The 21,502-nt window shown below is 36.1% G+C and overlaps 1 protein-coding gene and 1 long non-coding RNA gene across 3 annotated transcripts; one reads left to right on the top strand and one right to left on the bottom strand.

The window, feature by feature from the left end:
• Positions 1-9,793: 9,793 nt before the first annotated feature.
• Positions 9,794-10,570, bottom strand: LOC138900129 (uncharacterized). Its single transcript, XM_070186837.1, has one exon. The coding sequence runs from the start codon at positions 10,568-10,570 to the stop codon at positions 9,794-9,796; it is 777 nt and encodes a 258-aa protein (XP_070042938.1).
• Positions 10,571-19,077: 8,507 nt separating this feature from the next.
• Positions 19,078-19,972, top strand: LOC104106510 (uncharacterized). 2 transcript variants are annotated; one of them, XR_688598.3, is made up of 3 exons: positions 19,078-19,248; positions 19,362-19,470; positions 19,681-19,972. It is a non-coding gene; the product is annotated as an uncharacterized lncRNA (long non-coding RNA). The 2 variants fall into 2 exon arrangements; XR_011411550.1 differs by having other exon boundaries at positions 19,362-19,478.
• Positions 19,973-21,502: the final 1,530 nt, after the last annotated feature.

Below are 21,502 nucleotides of genomic sequence, written 5' to 3'. Positions count from 1 at the left end.
ATCTCAACTTTCGAACCTGGCGGTCAAAAATGGTCACCGACTCCACATCATAAGTCAAATTACCATCCAACATTGTGCTGAAATCTAAAACAAAATACTGATCTCTAACATACTTCCGGAGCATAGATACATGAAACACTGGATGAACACCCGATAGATTAGGTGGCAATGCAAGTTCATAAGCCACCTCTCCTATCTTCTTAAGTATTTCAAAAGGCCCAATATACCTAGGACTCAGCTTGCCCTTCTTTTCAAACCTCATAACACCCTTCATAGGCAAAACTCGGAGTAGTACCTTCTCTCCTACTATGTAAGTAACATCGCAAAACTTCCGGTCGGAATAACTCTTCTGTCTAGACATTGTTGTGCGAAGTCGATCCTGAATCAATTTAACCTTTTCCAAAGCATCCTGAACTAAATCAATACGCAATAGTCTAGCCTCACTCGGCTCAAACCAATCCACCAGAAACCGACACCGTCTCCCATATAAAGCCTCATGCGGAGCCATCTGAATGCTCGATTGGTAGCTATTATTGTAAACAAACTCTGCAAGTAGCAAAAACTGATCCCAAGAACCCCTAAAATCTATAACACAAGTGCATAGCATATCCTCCAATATTTGAATAGAGTGCTCGGACTGTCCGTCCGTCTGAGGGTGAAATGCAGTACTCAACCAAACATGTGTACCTAATTCTCGATGCACTGCTCTCCAAAACTATGATGTAAACTATATGCCCCGATCTGAAATGATAGACACTGGCATACTGTGTAGGCGAACAATCTCACGGATATAAATCTCAGCCAAATGCTCCAAAGAATATACCAACTGGAATAAAATGTGCGGACTTAGTCAACCGATCCACAATCATCCAAAATAGCATAAAACTTTCTCAAAGTCCATGAGAGTTCAACTACGAAGTCCATGGTAATATGCTCCCATTTCCATTCTGAAATTTCAAGTCTCTGATGTCCGTACTTCACATGTTGACAATGTAAACACCGAGCTACAAACCCAACTATATCTTTCTTCATTTTTCTCTACCAATAGTGCTGCCTCAAGTCTTGGTACAGCTTAGCGGCACCCGGATGAACGAAATACCGTGAACTGTGTGCTTCTTCAAGAATCAATTCATGCAGTCCATCTACATTTGGCACACAAATACGCGCCTGCATCGTCAATACCTCATCATCTCCAATAGTAACATCTTTGGCATTACTGTGCTGAACTGTGTCCTTCAAGACAAGAAAATGGGGATCATCATACTAGCACTCTCCGATGCGGTCATATAAAGAAGACCGAGAAATCACACAAGCTAGAACCCGACTAGGCTCCGAAATATCTAATCTCACTAACTGGTTGGCCAAGGCCTGAACATCAACTGCAAAAGGCCTTTCACTAACAGGAATGAATGCAAGGCTACCCATACACACCGCTTTCCTACTCAAGGCATCGACCACCACATTGGCCTTCCCGGGATGATACAGAATAGAAATATCATAATCCTTTAGCAGTTCCAACCATCTCTGTTGCCTCAAATTTAGATCTTTCTGTTTAAATAAGTGTTGAAGACTCCGATGATCTGTAAATACATCACAAGATACACCATAGAGATAGTGCCTCCAAATCTTTAATGCATGAACAATAGCTACCAATTTTAAATCATGAACATGGTAGTTCTTTTCATGTGGCTTTAACTGGCGCGAAGCATAAACAATGACTCTACCCTTCTGCATTAAGACACACCCAATACCAATCCGAGAAGCATCACAATATATTGTATAAGAGCCTGAAGCTGAAGACAAAACTAGAACTGGAACTGTGATTAAGGCAGTCTTGAGCTTCTGAAAGCTCTCTTCACACTCATCCGACCACCTGAATAGAGCACCTTTCTGGGTCAATTTAGTCAAAGGCGATGCAATAGATGAGAAACCCTCCACGAAGCGATAATAATAACCGGCCAAGCTAAGAAAACTCTGAATCTTAGTAGCTAAATATGGCCTGGGTCAACTCTGAACTGCCTCTATCTTCTTCGGATCTACCTGAATTCCTTCACTAGACACTATGTGTCCCAAGAATGTCACCAAACTAAGACAAAACTCACACTTAGAGAATTCGGCATAAAGTTTCTCCTCCCGCAGCCTCTGTAGTACAATACTCAAATGTTGTGCATGTTCCTCCTGGCTACGCGGGTACACCAAGATATCATCAATAAATACTACGACAAAAGAATCAAGATACGGCTGGAATATACTATTCATCAAGTGCATAAATGTTGCCGGGGCGTTAGTCAGCCCAAAAGACATCACGAGAAATTTATAGTGACTATATCGGGTCCTGAATGTCGTCTTTAGAATATCCGAATCCCGAATTTCTAATTGGTGATACCTTGACCTCAAATCAATCTTGGAGAACACCCTCGGTCCCTTAAGCTGTTCAAATAAATCATCAATACGTGGCAAATGATACTTGTTCTTGATTGTAACTTTGTTCAACTCCATGTAGTCGATAAATATCCGCATAGTACTGTCTTCCTTTTTCACAAATAGAATTGGTGCACCCCAAGGTGCCACACTAGGCCTTATAAACCCCTTATCAAGGAGTTCCTAAAGCTGCCCTTTAAATTTTTTCAGTTCAACTGGTGCCATATAATACGGAGGAATAGAAATGGGCTGAGTGCCTGCCACTAAGTCAATACCGAAATAAATATCCCTGTCGGGTGGCATACCTGGCAGGTCTACAGGAAATACATCCGGAAAGTCACACACTACCGGTACAGAATTAATAGTAGGAGTGTCTGCATCAACATCTCTCACAAAGGCCAAATATGACAAACACTCCTTCCCAACCATCCGTTGGGCCTTCAAGTAAGAAATTACCCTGCTGGGAACATAATCTGGAGAACCTCTCCACTCAACCTTCGACAATCCCGGTATCGCCAACATCATTATTTTTGCGTGACAGTCTAGAATAGTATGACATGGAGACAACCAATCCATACCTAGGATTACATCGAAATCAACCATACTGAGAAATAAGAGATCAACTCTAGTCTCCAGTCCCCCAATAGTTACCACACACGACCGATACACATGGTCCACAATAATAGTATCGCCCACCGACATAGATACATGAACAGGTAAAACTAAGGACTCACAGAGCATATCCAGATAATGAATAAAGCATGATGATACATACAAATAAGTGGAACCAGGTCAAATAATATAGAAGCTTCCCTGTGGCACACCTAGACAATACATGTGATCACTGCATCTGAAGCAACAACATCTGGCCTGGCAGGAAAAACATAGAATCGGGCCTGGCCGCCACCTGACCGAACTCCCCTTCTAGGGTGAGCTCTAGATACCTAAGCCCCACCCCGAGTTGGCTGGACGGGTGGTGGAGAAACTAGTGCAGGAGTCGTAGCCTGACTTTTCTGCTGAACTGGACCTCATGGAAGGCAGGGACAATATTTCCTCACATGATCCAGCTCTCCACACTCATAGCAACCCCTCTCGAAACATGGTGGCGAGTTTTGAGGCGGACCTCGAGAACCAGAATAACTACCCAAAGAATCTGGTCTAGATGATCCTTGAACTGATGGTGCACGAGATGATCTCTAAGCTGAAAATGCACTAAGAGAAGACTAACTTTGTCGAGCACTATATGAACCATGGCTAGCTGATGCGCTACGATGAGCTGAATGAGCCATCTAAGCGGGCCTATAAGGACAACCCCTACTGTGATAAGGTTGTACCCAGAAGGAACGCCACTGGAATTACCTGGACCATGAGACCTATTGGCCTCCGTCTCCTCACGCTCCTGAGCACGGACCATCTGTAGTCGTCGAGCACTGTCAACCACTTCATTGAATCTAGCACCTGCTACGTTCCCTAGGGTCATAACAAAACGGAACTACTGGTTGAGGCCACTAATGAACCTCCTAATCTTCTCTCTCTCAGTCGGAACCAACCAAAATGCATGACAGGCCAACTCTGAAAATCACATCTTATATTGAGTCACGGACATGTCCTCCTCACATAAATACTCGAACTGCCTGCGCAGTTCCTCTCTATGGGTCTGTGGCATAAAATTCTCAAGAAATAATACGGAGAACTCATGCCATGAGAGTGGTGCTGCACCAACTAGTCTTCTCCTCTCATAAGTCTCCCACCATCTGAAAGTTGCCCCAGAAAATTGAAAAGTAGTGAACGAGACCCCACTGGTCTCTAGAATACCCGATATCCGAAGCATCCACTGGCATTTATCCAGGAAACCCTGAGCATCCTCTGACTTAGCACCGCTAAATGGTGAAGGTCGAAGCCTCCCAAACCTCTCAAGTCTCATGTGCTCATCATCAGCCGTAACGGGGATCACCTGGGCCTGAGCAGCTGCAATCGGCTGGACTGGTAGTGCCCCGGTATCTGAAGTCCCTGCACTACCTGCTCTAGAGTACGGGCAATAGGGGTATGAGTACCTCCCCCCGACCTAAAAAGTGGCAGGTGCAGCCTGAGCCAAAACCACCTGAGCAAGACCAGTGCAAACAGCCAAAATCTGAGCTAAAGGCTCCTAAAGGCCTGGAATCACAATAGGCACAGTTGGTGCCTGAGTTGGTCCTGTCGGCTCAGCTATATCTGGAATATGCTCCTGAGCTGGAGCAACTGGTAGTGCTATAGATGCTGCTCCAATTGTTGTACGAGCTATACCTAGACCTCTACCTCGACCCCGACCTCTACCACGGCCCCGATCTCTCGCGGCCCTAACTGGTGGCACTAGTGGCTGACCGTCTGATCCGGTAGTACATGTCCTCACCATCTGTGAGAGAATAGAATAACAGAAATTTAGTTTTCGAAACCAACATATTCATACGATAGAATAGAAGAAAGTGAAATTTTCCGAAGGGTTCGGCATCCTCTCAAAGATATGTACAGACGTCTCTGTACCGATTCGCAAGACTCTACTAAACTTTCTCATGACTCGTGAGACCTATGTAACCTAGGCTCTGATACCAACTTGTCACGACCCAAAATCCTAACCTGTTATGATGGAGCCTATATGAATACTAGGCAAATTGACAACCTCAACGAACCACAATATCTTTTAAGTTCGAAAACATAATATTTGAATTCCATAGAAAATCTCACAATTTCAGATATTAATACATTCCCAAAACTCGGTGTCACTGAGTACATGAGCATCTAAATGATAACAGAGTCAGACTGATACAAACAGTGTCTAAAAATATGGAACAGTGCAATAACTGAAAGGAAAGAGAGTCAAGGTCTGCGGACGCCAAGCAGTACCTTGATAGTCTCCAACAGAATAAACTCCAAAACCTAGCAGTCGCCGTATCCGGGAGTACCTGGATCTACCTACGAGGTGCAGAGTGTAGTATGAGTACAACCAACTCAATAATTAACAACACTAACCTTTGGGATGAAAGTAGTAACGAGCTCAGCAGGTACAATCCAGTATAGAAATAACAGTACAAAAATGTAGGCATGCTTTCAAGTACAAAAATGTAGGCATTCTGAATGATATGAGGAATATGGCATCTCTATATATACATGCCAATGTACATACTGTATGCGATTTACTTCAGTGGAAACATCGTATACTCAAATCTCAAAATACTCAATATCTCAGTACTTTATATGGCCAATCCAACCCATGGAAGATCCATTCCATATGTATCTACACATCGACTGACAGTAAGTCACTCAGTACTGTATAAGGTCAATCCAGCCCAGGGGTAAATTCATCCCCAAATATAAATGATTCGGACAAGATCCGTGTCCAAGGAAATTCACCACAATTATACATAAATAAATAATGCAAGTCCATACCCTGGGAAGTCCATCCCGAATATAAATAATTAAGGCAAGTCCATGCCCTGGGAAGTCCATCCCGAATATAAATCATTTATGCTCACTCTGGGCGGTGCAGACTCCCGAGGGGCTCCTTTAGCCCAAGCGTGATATAAAGCCGATATGGCATGTTGCAGGAGGGCAGCCCCGATCCATATAATAATAAAGCCTATGAGGCCTGCTGAAGGCAGGAAGGCCCAATCCATATAATAATAATAAATATAAAAGCCAATATGGCATGCTGCGGCGTGCAGCTCGATCCCATAAATATTCTCACAATTGATGAACATGACTGAGTATGAAATGTACATTTTAAAATAATTAATTTAACAGCAACACGACCCTATGGGTCCCAAAATATCGACACGTAGCCTAAACATGATTTTTAGTACGAGTCTAAGTTCAATTTCTCTAACACATGGAGAATATGCGGATAATAACACAATTCTTTAATTTTACAACTCCACATAATTTACCCAAGTCACAATTTCTATGGTGCACACCCACACACTCGTCACCTAGCATGTGTGTCACCTCCAACAATTGATATAACACAAAATTTGGGGATTCATAATCTTAGAACCAAGTTTAGAAATGTTACTTACCTTAAACTGTGTAATTTCTTACTCTGCTATGCCTTTGCCTCGCGAATTGATCTTCGAAAATCTCATATCTAGTCATAATTAATTCGATACAGTCAATACAGTTTATTAGAATTAATTCCATATGAAAATATTAATTTTCCAACAAAATCTGAAATTTAACTCAAAAATTGCTAGTGGGGCCCACATCTCGGAACCCGACAAAGGTTATACAATATGAACGCCCATTTAAGCACGAGTCCAACCATATAAATTTTACCCAAATCTGACATCAACTCAACCCTCAAATCTTCAAATTAAACCAAGAGAGTTTTCACAATTTTCTAACTTAAATCACCAATTAAATATAAAAAACAACCATAGATTCGGGTAAATTGACCAAAATTAAGTTAATATTACTTTTCCCGTTGTTTTCCTTGAAAATCTTCCGAAAATCGTCTCTTCCCGAGCTCCAAATCATTAAAAAATTCAAAACTTAAACTCTCTGCCCAGACATTTGCTCTACGCGATCGCGGACTTGTCCACGCAATCATGAAGCACAATTCTCCCACTGCCCAAATTAACCTTACGTGATCGTGAAGAAAAATTTCCTCCCGACCAATTTTAACCTTACACGATCACGGACCTGTCCACATAATCGTGAAGCTCAACCTCACAAACCTACGCGATCGCGAAGCAAACACGCGTGACCTCCACTTCTGCTCCACTTCCTCTACGCGAACGCGACCTTCTTCATGCTTTCGCGAATCACAAACTCCCACAGCTATGCGATCGCAGACCTCTTCACGTGATCGCGAAGAACAAAATCATCACTGCCTCAAATAAGCCTACGCGATCGCGTATAAGGAAACCAGGTACAAACATCAGAAAAATTCCAGCAAACTTCCAAGTCCAAATTCAATACATTAACTATCTGAAACTCACCCGAGGCCCCCGGGACATCAACCAAATATACCAACAAGTTCTAAAACATCATACAAACTTAGTCAAAACCTCAAATCACATCAAACAACGCTAAAACCACGAATCATACCCCAATTCAAGCTTAATGAAACTAAGAACTTTCAACTTCCACATTCGATATCGAAACCTATCAAATCAAGTCTGATTGACCTCAAATTTTGCAAACAAGTCATAAATGATACAACAGACCTATTTTAAATTTCCAGAATCGGATTCCGACTCCCATATCAAAAAGTCAACTCCTCGATCAAACTTCCAAACTTAAATTTCTATTTTAGTCATTTTAAGCCTAATTTAACTACGGACTTCCAAATAATTTTTCGGACATGCTCTAAAGTCTAAAATCATCATACAGAGCTATTGGAATCATCAAAATTCTATTCCGGGGTCATTTATACATAAGTCAACATCCGGTCAATCTTTTCAACTTAAGTTTTCATCTTGAAGACTAAGTGTCTCAATTCATTTCGAAACCTCACCGGACCCGAACCAATTACCCCGGCAAGTCATATAACAATTATAAAACATAAATTGAGAAGTAAATAGGGGAACAGAGCTGTAATACCCAAAACGACCGGCCGAATTGTTACAGGTTTTTGATGATCTTAGCACTCAATGTTCCACCACCCTTTCTGTTGGTAGGTCTTCCTCTTCTTCCTACTCTTCCCTTTGCACTTGGACTGGGTCTGTTTGTGGTAATTGAGGAGGAGATATTGTTGGTGTGTTGATTTGGTGGTTCTGGAAATTCGGTGTAGGTATCATCATTGGTGTTTGGTTCATCTGTAGGTTTGGCATATTCTAAAAAATAGTAGCAAGATTTGGGGGTGGATGGACGTTTGGGAATACAGGTGAGTTCTAGTTGAAAAAGTTATGGGGGTGAGGAGGTGTCCATGCTTGTTGATTCTGCCATGCATGTTGGCTCCATGGTGATGGTATCCCTTGGTATAAGGTTGTAGCATGTGCTAACCATGGGTTGTTCACTATATTTTTCATGGCTATCCTCAAGCCTCCCGCTACTATTTGGGCCAGGTAGCATGGATCCTCAATTTAAATAAGTATGTCCTCCCCATTGATTTGTAGGCTCAAGATTAGGTTGTAGCCCATTAGTCCATGCTCTAGTCAGCTTTGAGGTATATGGTTCGGGGGTAAGGGTAGAATTGTGTATAGTGTTGGTGCTTGGAGTGTATGTGGTATTTTTTGGGATAGCCTTCTCATGTGGTTGTTCCTTTGGTGTTGGTTCCTCACCTACACATTCCTCCTTGTTCTTATATTTCTCCTTTGGTAATTGTTTGGTAGTCTCGGTATCTTTGGTAGGTTTGTTGTTGGTTTCTTCAAGTTTGTTTGTGTTTATAGTGAGGGGAGAGTGAGGTAGGGGAGTTGAATATATGATAGTGTTTGGATTTAAGTTAGTAACCACCGGAGAAATTAATATGTCTTGCTCCTTAATGCTCTCACGTATTTCGATGCCAATTTCATTAATGAGATTGTGATCTAATGACATGGAGGAGATGGCTTGATGTGAGGTTGAAGAGCTTGCTAAGGAGCTATAGCGATTTTCTAGAGCTATGTTGCCCGCTTTTCGGGAAGGACTTTGGTTTGCAATTAATTGGTTTTGACCTCTAGGTGATGGGTCTAAGGATATGACCTCATAATTCTTTGGTGAGAGTGTTTAATTGATGCCCAAGTCCTTTTCCTTAATAAAGAGATCTGTATTAACTATGGGGCAAAAAGAATGAGGTTTGGTGTGTGAAGTGGACCCGGCATTATGCTCTTTAAGCCCATTAACATGACTTGATTTGTTACTAAAGTGATTGACATGAGTTGATTGAAAGGAGTTTGTAAGCTCTTGTTTATTACCCAAAGGATTCTCTAGGGTTTGGACGATGATTTTATGGTACCCTAGGTTTTTGGGAGGGTTGACATAGGACTCTTTGGTAATAGAGGTAAGTGTAGTTTGACTTTGAGCCCTTGCATGAACCTGTTCTTTACCCTTTGGGTGTACATGGTCGTTAGCGACGGATACCTCTTTTTGTCCGTTTGTTTTTTTGGATGGAAGTTTGCCTTGGCTGGCTCCGCTATGAGACTCTGTCGGGCAAGCTTGTTGGTGGCTTCCATTGATAGACTAGTTGAGGCTAATTCAATTTGTATTGCTTGTTTTCTCGTCCTCTTGTTTATTTTTCCTTTTTTGATGTGAAACAATAGTGCAGTTCTCAATTATTTTGGTAACGGAGTCTGTGTCTTGGATAGGTCTGTTATTAAGTATGTTACGGTAGTTTCCCTCTAGGGTGTCAATCTTGTTATGAGGGCATAATGAGATGTTATGTTCTAGTCAGCCACAACTGGTGCATAGGACGTTAACACCCTCATAAGATACCCTTTGGTAGTGTTTTCCTATAATAATGTGTCTTAAGAGGTTTCTCAATCGGGGCTAGGATACAAAGCCTAGCATATTTTCCCCTAAGAGTTGAGGAAGTGCAAGTGTCAATGCGGATTAGTTCTCCTAGTTTGTTTCCTATTTTTTGTAAGATGTCGTAGTCGTAAAATTTTGTAGGAAGCTCAGGTAATCTAGCCCATATGGCCGAGTAAGTTAGGGAGGCTTCAGATGCCACAAATCTAGGTTCCCATTTCCTAACAGTAAGGAACTGCTTTCCTATGAACCAAGGTCCGTCATGGAGAGCTTTGTTATAGTTTTCTAGCTTATTGAATTTTATAAGGTAATAGTCACTTCCCAGGTCAATGAGGGATAAGGCCTCAGTTGGTTTCCATATTGCTTGTAACTGGTTTTGAAGGAATTGATAACACACCCTCTTCCCAAAGACTTTAACAATAAAGGCACTTGTCCAATTTTTATAAATGTGTTCTTTATCCGCGGATGTGATAGGGATGAAGATGTCAGATTCTTCTTCAAAAGAATTTTCAGTTTCATCTATGGTGATTAAGTTTTCTTCTATGTCATTTTGAACAGATATGTTGTTTGTGTTATTGTTAATTAAAAGGTTGCTGCTAAGAATGTTAAGGAACAAAGGTTTGTCAGTAGGGAAGTCCTTTGGTTCTATGATTTGCGTTTCGTGCCCTGGTCTTGACGGGATGTTGTCAAGCAATCCGTCAAGACTGCTTGGTTCCCCAAATGAAATCTCCATATGAGAATAGTTCTTTATGGTAGAAGTAGGATCATGATTTTGGGGTTCAAAGTATGTGTTATGTATCATTTTGGGAGTTTATTCAAGATTGTATTAGGGTTTTGTGGGGAAGAAGAGGAAAGGAGTAAATGGAATCCTAGAGAGAGGCCAGATAGACCTCTCGGTGTAACCCATGACATGCTACAGATCAGTATTTCTATTTAGTTTAGTTTTATTTAGTTTAATCTATTATAACAAGTTAGTTACTATTTTTCTTAAATTAACAATTAGGTTTTATGTGACAACTAAAAATCAGTTGTTTACTGACGCAACAGTATCGACGGACTTTTTCAAGTCGGTATTCAAAGGGACTTTTCGTCAGACTCTCTCGGTACATTTGAATATTTTAATTTTTAATTTTTTAAATTGATTTCCGAAGGATATCTCTCGATAAATAACCATAATTTGACTGGTCAAAAGTCAAATGGTTGTACCTATGGATTCAGTCGGTAGATTACCGACGGACTCTCTCGTTATTTATAGTATAATTATTTTTGAATTATTTCTTTACAGTACCGATGGACTCTCTCGATGTAACTAAATAAATAAACAAAAAATAAAATATAGTACACCGACGGATTCAATCACTATTGAATTTATAATTATTTTGAATTTAGTTTTTACAGTATCAATTGTCTCCGACAGTATATATATTACCAAACAATAAATAAAAAAAATTATATCAATTGTGGGAATCTCTCGCTAATGCATAATATATAATTATTATATATTTGTTTTACTTTACCGATAGACTTCTGTCGATACTATAAATATATAATCTTATACATAATTATTTTATATTTTGTTTTATAAATAATAGCGATGGTTACCGTCGGTAAGTGTTTACATATTTATGCTAGTGAATTGATTAGCCCATTCATTGATAATTACACAAAATGGAATTGTATTTGTAATAATTATACTAAATAATAATATAGTAGTAGTAGTAGTAGTAATTAACTTATAAATTGATAATTATCCTAAGTAAAAGTAGACTTGTGGTATCTTTAAGTAATGTTAGTTGTTGATTAGCCTATTCATTAATAATTACACACTAATATAAGTGTATTAATGGTACCGACAAAAAATATTAATGATTGTTTATCTTATAAGTTGATGATTACAGTAAGTAAAAGTGTAGTAGTGGAATGCTTAACTAATGTTACTAATTGATTAGCATGTACATTGATAATGCACTAAGTAGAAGTGTCAGTTGTAATTAGCAAGTGTATTCGTAGTAATTAGCTTATAGATTGATAATTACACTAAGTATAACTGTATTAGCGGTATATCCTTAAGTAATTTAATGATTCTTTAGTCTATACATTGATAATAACACTAAGTACAAGTGTAAGTATTCTTGAGAAATATTAGTGATTGATTAGTTTATGAATTGATAATTACCTAAGTAGAAATGCATTAGTAGTATCCTTAAGTAATGTTAGGATCGATTATACTATAAATTGATAATTACATTACATAGAAGTGTATTAGTGACAATTAGCTTATAAATTGATAATTACACTAAACATAAGTGGATTGGCTGATGATTTATTCTAAATTGATAATCACACTATCTAGATGCGTATTTCATAGAAATATCCTTAAGATTATTTTGCAGTTTAGAATAATTATTGATAATTACACTACGTGGAATTGTATTTGTAATAACTATACTAAATAATAATAATATAATAGTGGTAATTATCTTATAAATTGATAACTACCCTATGTAGAAGTAGATTTATAGTATCCTTAAGTAATGTTAGTTATTGATTAGACTATATATTGGTATTACTAATTGATTAATGGTATATCTTTAAGTAGAAGCGTATTAACGGTATCCTTCAGAAATATTACTGATTGATTAGTATTTAAATTGATAATTATGCTATGTAGAAGTGTATTAATGGTATTCTTAAGTAATGCTAGTGATTTTTTAGACTATTAGTTGATTAATAACTACGTAGAAATGTATTAGTGATAATTAGATTGTAAATTAATAATTGCATTAGCTTATGATTTATTTCAAATTGATAATCACACTAACTAGATACATGTTTCATGAAAATATCCTTAAGAAATTTGTTAGTCATAATTTGATTAATTGCGGATTTATTATATAATTATATTTATAAGTATTATATAATAATATTTATAAAAATTATTTATTTACCGAAGTGCATTAGTGATAATTAGATTGTAAATTAATTATTACATTACATTATGATTTATTTTAAATCGATAATTGCACTAACTTGTAACGACTCGGCCAGTCGTTTTGACTATTGCAATCTCGTTCCCCCATTTACTGCTCAAATTATGAATTTCAGTTGTTATTTGGCTTGCCGGGGTAATTGGTTTGGGTTCGGTGAGGCATTGAAATGATTTAGAGCGTTTAGTTCCAAGGTTTAGAATTTAAGTTGAAAATGTTGACCAGATGCTAACTTATGTGTAACGACCTCAGAGAAATTTTGCTAAAGAAACTAAGTTTTGGTGGTGCCGAGGTAGATCAATTATTACAAAGATTATAGAAATTTCTCGCGGCTCGAACTTTTTGGGTTGAACAATGCACCGAAGTGTAAAGGAAAATTTTGTCAGAAAATGGTCATTTCTACGACCACTATGCGGTCGCAGAATCACTCTGCGGACCGCATAATGGTCGCAAAGTGGAACAGGAAGAGGGCAAGATTTGAGGAAAATCTGCGGTGCACTATGCGACCGCATACCTATTTTGCGGTGCATTATGCGACCGCAGAATAAGTATGCGGACCGCATAATGACCGCAGAACAGATCAGTAACGCCCAGCTTTGGAGGCCAAATTATGCGGCCGGTATGCGGACCGCATACCTGTTATGCGATCGCATATGCGACCGCATAACTGTGTCAGAGCTTCCATTCTTTCTAATTTTTGACCCGGCCCAACTTCAATTTATAGCCCTTGAAGCTCATTTTTTAGCCAAAATCTGATATTTTAGAGAGAGCTGAGAGCATTTTAGAGAGAGAAAGTGAAGACTTAGTCATTTATCCATCAATTCTTGTTCAAGGTTTGAAGATTTCCCAAGGATCTTACTAGGACTTCAAAGAGGTAAGAATTTCTTTCCCTAATTCTTCAATTTCGGGTTTGGAGTAAAGATGAGTGATTAATAGTATGATTCTTGGGTGTAGAGTATCATGTATACATACCAATAAGGTTGTGGAAATATTGTTAAGTTCAAATGGGTAAGGATTGGGTTGAAAATGGTAGAAATCTTCATAAATTTTAATTGAAGATTTGAGGGTCGAGTTGGTGTCGAATTTTGGTGAAATTTGTATGGTTGGACTCGTTGTTAGATGAGCGTTCTTATTCTGTAACTTTTATTGAGTTCCGAGACGTGGGCCCTACGAGCGATTTTTGAGTTAATTTCGGATTTTATTGGGAAAATTAGTATTTTCTTATGAAATTAATTACAATAATTTGTATTGACTGATTCGAATTAATTGTAGCTAGATACGAGGCTTTCGGAGACTAATTCTCGTGGCAAGGGCATAGCGGAATAAATAATTACACGAGTTGAGGTAAGTAACAGTTATAAATCTGGTCATAAGGGTATGAAACCCCGAATTTTTTGTCATATGATTATTTTGGAGGTGACGTACATGTTAGGTGACGGGCGTGTGGGCGTGCACCGAAGGAATTGTGACTTGGTCCGTCCCGTAAAACTGTAAAGTTGAATAACCTATTGTTAGCTATAAGCTCTATTTGTGTTGAAGAAATTTGACTGTAAATCATGTTAAAAATCATGCTTAGGCTATGTGATAGTACTGTTGGGACCCACAGAGGTCACGTACTTGTTGAATTATTTGCTAATTGCTATCTTGTGTTCAATCATGATTTTACTAGCGTATCATACCTCAATCTTTCTTGATATTTGTTGATGCATTATGTTATCTTTGTTTGGGCTGATCTTTGTGATTTCTGAGAGCCCGAGAGACTAGAGAGGTGAAGGACTGAGTAAGGCCGAGGGCCTGTTAGTGAGTTAAGGATATTATGGCACGTGAGTTATCCGTACAGGATATTATAGTACGTGAGTTATCCGTACAGCACGTGAGTTATCCGTGCAGATTATGGCGCTTGGGCTGTAGGAGCCCCTCCGGAGTCTGTACACACCCCCAGTGAGCGCGGGTACCCATTGAGTATGAGTGCTGAGGGCTGAGAGCCGAGTGGTTGAGCTGTTGTGATGAGCTGTGTGACTGTTGCCTTAGAGGCTGTACTTGCTTTGCATTTATTGTTGCACTTGGTTGCTATTTGTCATTGTTGTAAAATCTCTAAAAGAATTTATATCCGGATTACTTGAAATTAAACTGTATAAATTGATTTGACTTAAAATGCTGGATTTGAAAGCATGTCTATTCTTTGCTGGAACTACTGAAAGTGAACTATGACTGTGTAGCTCATCATTATCTTCAGTTCCTTAGTTATTATTGTTACTTGCTAAGTTGGTTGTACTCATACTACACCCTGCACTTCGTGTGCAGATCCAAGTGTTTTCGGACATAGCGGGTGTTGATCATTTCGCGCGGTTAATTTTCAGGAGATTTTGAGGTAGCCGCCGTGTTCCGCAGACCTTATCTCTCCTTCTCTATATCCTTGTATACTGTATTTGGTCTCAAACTATTATAGACCGTATTTTCCAGACTTGTACTCATATTAGATGCTCATGTACTCAGTGACACCAGGTTTTGGGAGTGTTGTATCGGAAACTGCTAGATTTTTGGTATTGTATTAAATGTTACGTTTTTAAATTTAAAGGAAATCGTGGTTTATTGATGTTGTCGGCTTGTCTAGTACTGAGATAGGCGCCATCACGATAGGTTAGGATTTTTTGGGTCGTAACATAACTAGATACATGTTTAATGAAAATATCCTTAAGAAATTTGTTAGTCATGATTTAAATTTTATGTTTGATGGGATAATTTGGATGTTTGGATAGCTTATAAAGTTTTATTGTTGTTAATTTGTGTTTTATTGTGGCTGCATTTCTGTTTCTATTGAATATTCTGACAGACAGGTGGTACACAAAAAATAAGCACTGCTTGTCAAAAATATAGTACCAAATTTATCGAGGAACTTGCCGACAGAGTCCGTCGGAAAAATTATTTATTTGTCAATCCAGAATTCATATTTACCGAGGGAGTCCGTTGGTATACACTACAACATTATGCATCTATAGCTACGAAATCTTAGCAACGAATTTAATAATTATAGCAAATACCTAATAATAGCCACAAAAATTAGAATTCTGTGGCTATTTACAAAATTATAAAATTTCTTTGCCACGAAAATTAAGTTGGTAAAGCTAATTCCTCGTATTAGCTATACTTGCTAACAATCGTGGTAATAGCTACATAAATAGCTATAAATTTATTGCTACAAATCAAATTTTGTAGCTAATCATAAGTTTTTGCCACACATCAATAGTAACCGTAGCAATAGTAGCCTTTTAGCTACAATAAATTATTTGAAATAAAATATTGTAGCTAAATGAATGCTTTTGCTTCAAGTTTTAAAAAGTTATGGCAGTGGTTAAATGGTATAGCCACAAATTTATTGCTATAATTGAATTCTATAGCTAATCAATAATTTTTTGCCACGAGTTGAAACTTACTATAACTATAATAACTTTTTAGCCACAATAAAATATTTGAAATAAAATATTGTAGCTAAATGAATATTTCTGCTTCAAGTTATAAAAAGTTGTGGCAGTATAAATTAAATTAGCTACAAATTTCTTGCTATAATAGAATTTCGTAGCTAATCATTAGTTTTTGCCACGAATTGAAACGTCATATAGCAATAGTAACCTTTTAGTCACAATAAATTTTTAAATCAAAATGTTACTAAATAAATAATTTTGCTTCAAGTTCTAAAAAGTCATGGCAATAATTGGCTTAATAGCTACAATTATTTGTCACGGTAAAATGATACCACACAATTGATAAGATAAAATTTTATGACTGATCATTAGTTTTTTATTCCACAAGGTAAATCTAGCCACATTAAATATTTGAACAACATTTTGTAGTCAAATAAATATTTATCTTCTAAAATAAAAATAGTTAGATAAGAGTTAAAACTATTTGTCATGAAATAATTAATAGCTACAAATTTAAAATGACGATAAACTTACGAGTTAATTATAACTTTTTTCATATAGTTAGGATTGTCACTGCAATAGTAGTATTTTAACCACAATAAGTTATGTGTACAAAATTTCATAGGTGAATATTTTTATTTCAATGACAAAAATAAGAGTTTCTCAAACAATATCAAGTTATGAAAATTCAATTTTAACTATAAAAGTTAGGTTTTCTCAAAATAATTGAAAATATTATATATAAATTGAAGTTTTAATAAACTTTAAAATAACAAAAACTAAATTGCAAACGTTAATCTTCAATAATAGATCATTTGTATGCCTATTTGTAGCCTCAAAATTTATCAATTTACTTTTTATTTATCAAACTCAATTTTTTTTAATTGCAACATATTATATTTGGACGTTAATTATATATATTTGGTGAAAGATTCAAAATATATTAACATATGTAGAGAATTTATGTCTACTTAACTATTTTTTATGTAAGTACTTAGAGTAATTTCTTATATTTAAGATTTATTTTTAAATAAGTCTTCATATATTGATTTCATATGTGAATATTTTTATTTCAATGACAAAAATAAGAGTTGCTCAAACTATACCAAATTATGAAAATTCAATTTTAACTATAAAAGTTATATTTTCTCAAAATAATTGAAAATATAGTAATTATATATAAATTGAAGTATTAATAAACTTTAAAATAACAAAAACTAAATTGCAAAAGTTAATCTTCAATAATAGATAATTTGTATGCCTATTTGTACCCTCAAGACTTATCAATTTACTTTTTATTTATCAAACTCATATTTTATTTTATTGCAACATGTTATATTTGGACGTTAATTATATATAATTTGTGTAAAATTCAAAATATATTAACATATATAGAGAATTTAAATATGTCTGGTACTTAACTATTTTTTATGTAAGTACTTAGAGAATATATTAACATATATAGAGAATTTATGTATGTCTGGTACTTAACTATTTTTTATGTAAGTACTTAGAGAATATATTAACATATATAGAGAATTTATGTATGTCTGGTACTTAACTATTTTTTATGTAAGTACTTAGAGCAATTTCTTATATTTAAGATTTATTTTTAATTAAGTCTTCATATATTGAAGACTTTAAGAGTTGTTTGATATATATATATATATATATATATATATATATATATATATATATACATACACACATGGTTCTTAAGTATTTTTAATAAGTACTTAGAATAATTTCATATATCTAATGATTCATTTTAAAAATAAGTTCTCATATATTGTAGAACTTTGTGATGGTTTTGGTGCATTTAGTTTTGATAAATGACCAAAGCTCCAAAATACATACAACGGACATATTTAACACTACAAAAAATTTATGAAATTATAATTCTTATTAATTTTTGTATAATTCTGCTATTGCTATTTACACAAAAAATTACGAAATTAATTGATACTTAGGTCCACAGAAACAATAATTATATTATAATTCTTATTAAATATAATGGAATTATAGCTAATTAATGTATGGATGACTAATTATATAAGTTTCTAATTTTCAAAAATTAAATTATACATCGAATATAAGAATTGAGAATTACATATGAGAAAGATATAGGAAGAGGATCATGTTTCTCTTGTGACTATTATTTGATATTTTATAATATTTAAATTTTTTATATTATTAAGTTTCACTTCAAAAAAAATTAAGATTTTAATATGGGTGATATAGCAGTGTATAACAAAACTAACAACTAGTATGTCATAATTCATATTAAAAACAATTATACTTGTAATTTTCAATACATTTTAATTAAGTGTGTAATTAATTTTCATTAGATTTGAATAAACAATATCAAATTTAGACAAGATGTATCTATGTACGTTGATCGCTAATTATACTCAATTTAGACAAATAGAAAAGTTGTTTATTTAATGGTTTTATACTATTTTAAGAAATTAATAACTATCATAATCTAATTAAACGCTAAAATTAAGAAGTTAATATTATTGAAATAGGAATACATAAAAAACTAATAATAACGTATAGGACGAAAAAAGTTATAAAGAATACAATATATTATAGAATATCTTTATTTCATGCAAGTTAATATTTCTATTTTATTTAGTATAAATTATATATTTAATCTTTTGCATTTTTCATAGATAATTTTCTTACTTACTTGCATTTGTTAGGAGTAGTACTTACGTTTCTAGTATTTATGGTATTTATAATATATTAAGTAAGAAATAAGAAATAAAAGGAAGCAAATATATATTTTTTTAAAAAGAACATAAAGGCCAATTTGCCCAAACCAAAATTCACAAAACCTAATAAAAACTTCATTCTCACTTTGTGTGTTTCCCTTCCCTGCCGCCACCCCCCATCCCCCTTTTCCATTTCCTTCTTCAACAACGCCTTATCTCTTCACATGAACTGAGCAAACCAACGGAATCACTGGCTAGATAGCCCGGTGGCTTCTCTCTTCCCAGGTATATTTATGTATCTACATCTTAAAATTTCCGAATCCTCATACACCTATTTGATTTGAAATTTTTGATTTATATTCTAACAATTTGATAGATGTTTTGCCGTATTCTGATAGGTATTGAGTAAGACTTTGAAGATTTTAATGTAATATTGGGAGGAGCCACAGTTCGTTGAAAAGACATTACAAAAATGAGATGAGAATTCTTTCAAAAGTTTTTTAAAAAGTATACAAGTTTATTTTCTTATCTTGTTGCTTTGCGTTTTCCCCTCTTATTGTATACTCAAAATTCTTGTAAAAGAATTATCTGGACATAGTTTTCTCTTTTGAACGCTATATTAGCATTTTTACAAATCAATTTTCATCTTTGTATTAATTCTTTTTTTTGGTTCGCTCATTCTTTTGTGTTAATTTTTTTTTTCTTATGAATTTACAGGGTGCATTTCAATCTATTCAATGCAGGAAGATTAAGAATTCAACCTTGATGCAAAGAGTGAAAGTACTTCATCCTTGACTGCAAAAGATCATCCGGTGGCGACATGTGAAATTCCCAGATCAAATATTTAGAACTTAGTTTTCTTTTGATGTGGAACCCTTCAGAATTTTATAGATTATAGTTAACGGTGCATAATTTGTACTATACTCCTATTAGTTTGACAAGAATTGTGATGATCCAAAATGTCATTTTAAAATTTAATAATTAATTATGTGTTCTAAGATATCAAAAAGTACTATTTATCAATTCTCGGCTTGCGTGCGCAATCCGTAAAAAACTTTTATGGAAATTTTTTATGTGAAAAATGGATTTAAAATGTAGATTAGAGTTTTAAAACTCAATTGAGTTGACTTTGGTCAACATTTTGAGCAAACGGACTTGGACCAGTATTTTGGCAGTTTCGGTAGGTCCGTATTGTGATTTGGGACTTGGGCGTATGCCCGGAATCAAATTCCAAGGTCCCTAACCCGAGATATGGAATTTTGAAGAAAAATTAAAATGTTTAAGTTCGAATAGTGACCGGATGTCTAATTATGTGAAAACGACCCTGGAATAGAATTTTGATGATTACAACAGCTCCGTATGGTAATTTTGGACTTAGGAGCGTGTTCGAAATTTTATTTGGAAGTCCGTAGATAAATTAGGCTTGAAATGGCTAAAAACAAGAATTTAAGTTTGGAAGTTTGACCGATGAGTTGACTTTTTGATACCGGAGTCGGAATCCAGTTTCAAAAATTTTCATACCTCCGTTATGTCATTTATGACTTGTGTGTAAAATTTGAGGTCAATCGGAGTTGATTTGATAGGTTCCGACATCGAATGTAGAAGTTGAAAACTCTTACTTTCATTTAAGCTTGAATTGGGGGGTATGATTCATGGTTTTAGCATTATTTGATGTGATTTAGAGGTTCGACTAAGTTCGTATGATGTTTTAGGACTTGTTGGTATATTTTGTTGAGGTCCCGAGGGCCTCGGGTGAGTTTCGGATAGTTAACGGATCAAAAATTAGAGTTAAAAAGCTGCTGCAATTTTTCCTCTTCTGTTGGACATTCTGGGTTGTGATCGAGCCCAGATATCGAGCCCAGGGTTGACGAGGTACAGACTCGAGCTTGTGTATCGAAGCCATGATCGAAGGTCCAGCTCGAGGGCCATGATCGAAGGTCCAGCTCGAGGGCCATGATCGAAGGCAAGGCTCGAGGGCCAGGATCGAGACCCAAGATCGAGGGTTACAATCAAAGGCTCAAGCTCGATGCCATGATTGAGGCTATAATTGAAGGCCCAACCTCGATGCCCTGATCGAGGCCATGACCGAGGTCCAGGCTCGAGCCTGTGATCGAAGCCGCGATCGAGGTCCAGTTCGAGGACCAGTTCCGAAGGCTGCTGGGCAGTTTTATAAAAAGAGGGCATTCGTCCCATTCGCCATTTTTAACAAATTGGAGCTTGAGCAGAGACGACTTTTGGAAGATTTTCAAGGGAAAAACATTGGGGTAAGTGATTCTAACTTGGATTTGGTCTATGAACATAAATATATCATTGTTTTCACAATTTAATTAGTGTTTTGAGATTGAAATTTGGAAAAGTTTAGAAATCTCATAGAAACAAAATTTTGAGATTTCAGTATCGATTCGGAGTCGGATTTGAGTGAAACTGGCATGGTTGGACTCGTAATTGAATGAGTTATCGGATTTTATAACTTTCGCCGGATTCTGAGATGTGAGCCCCGCGGGCAAATTTTTAATTAATTTCGGAATTTTTATTAAAA

This window comes from Nicotiana tomentosiformis, chromosome 10 (genome assembly GCF_000390325.3).
Source record: "Nicotiana tomentosiformis chromosome 10, ASM39032v3, whole genome shotgun sequence".
NCBI lineage: Eukaryota > Viridiplantae > Streptophyta > Magnoliopsida > Solanales > Solanaceae > Nicotiana > Nicotiana tomentosiformis.
This window is presented reverse-complemented; position numbering and strand designations above follow the sequence as displayed.

Coding starts and splice junctions, on each gene's coding strand:
- LOC138900129 (XM_070186837.1), bottom strand. CDS start 10,570: ATGGAGATTTCATTTGGGGAACCAAGCAGTCTTGACGGATTGCTTGAC.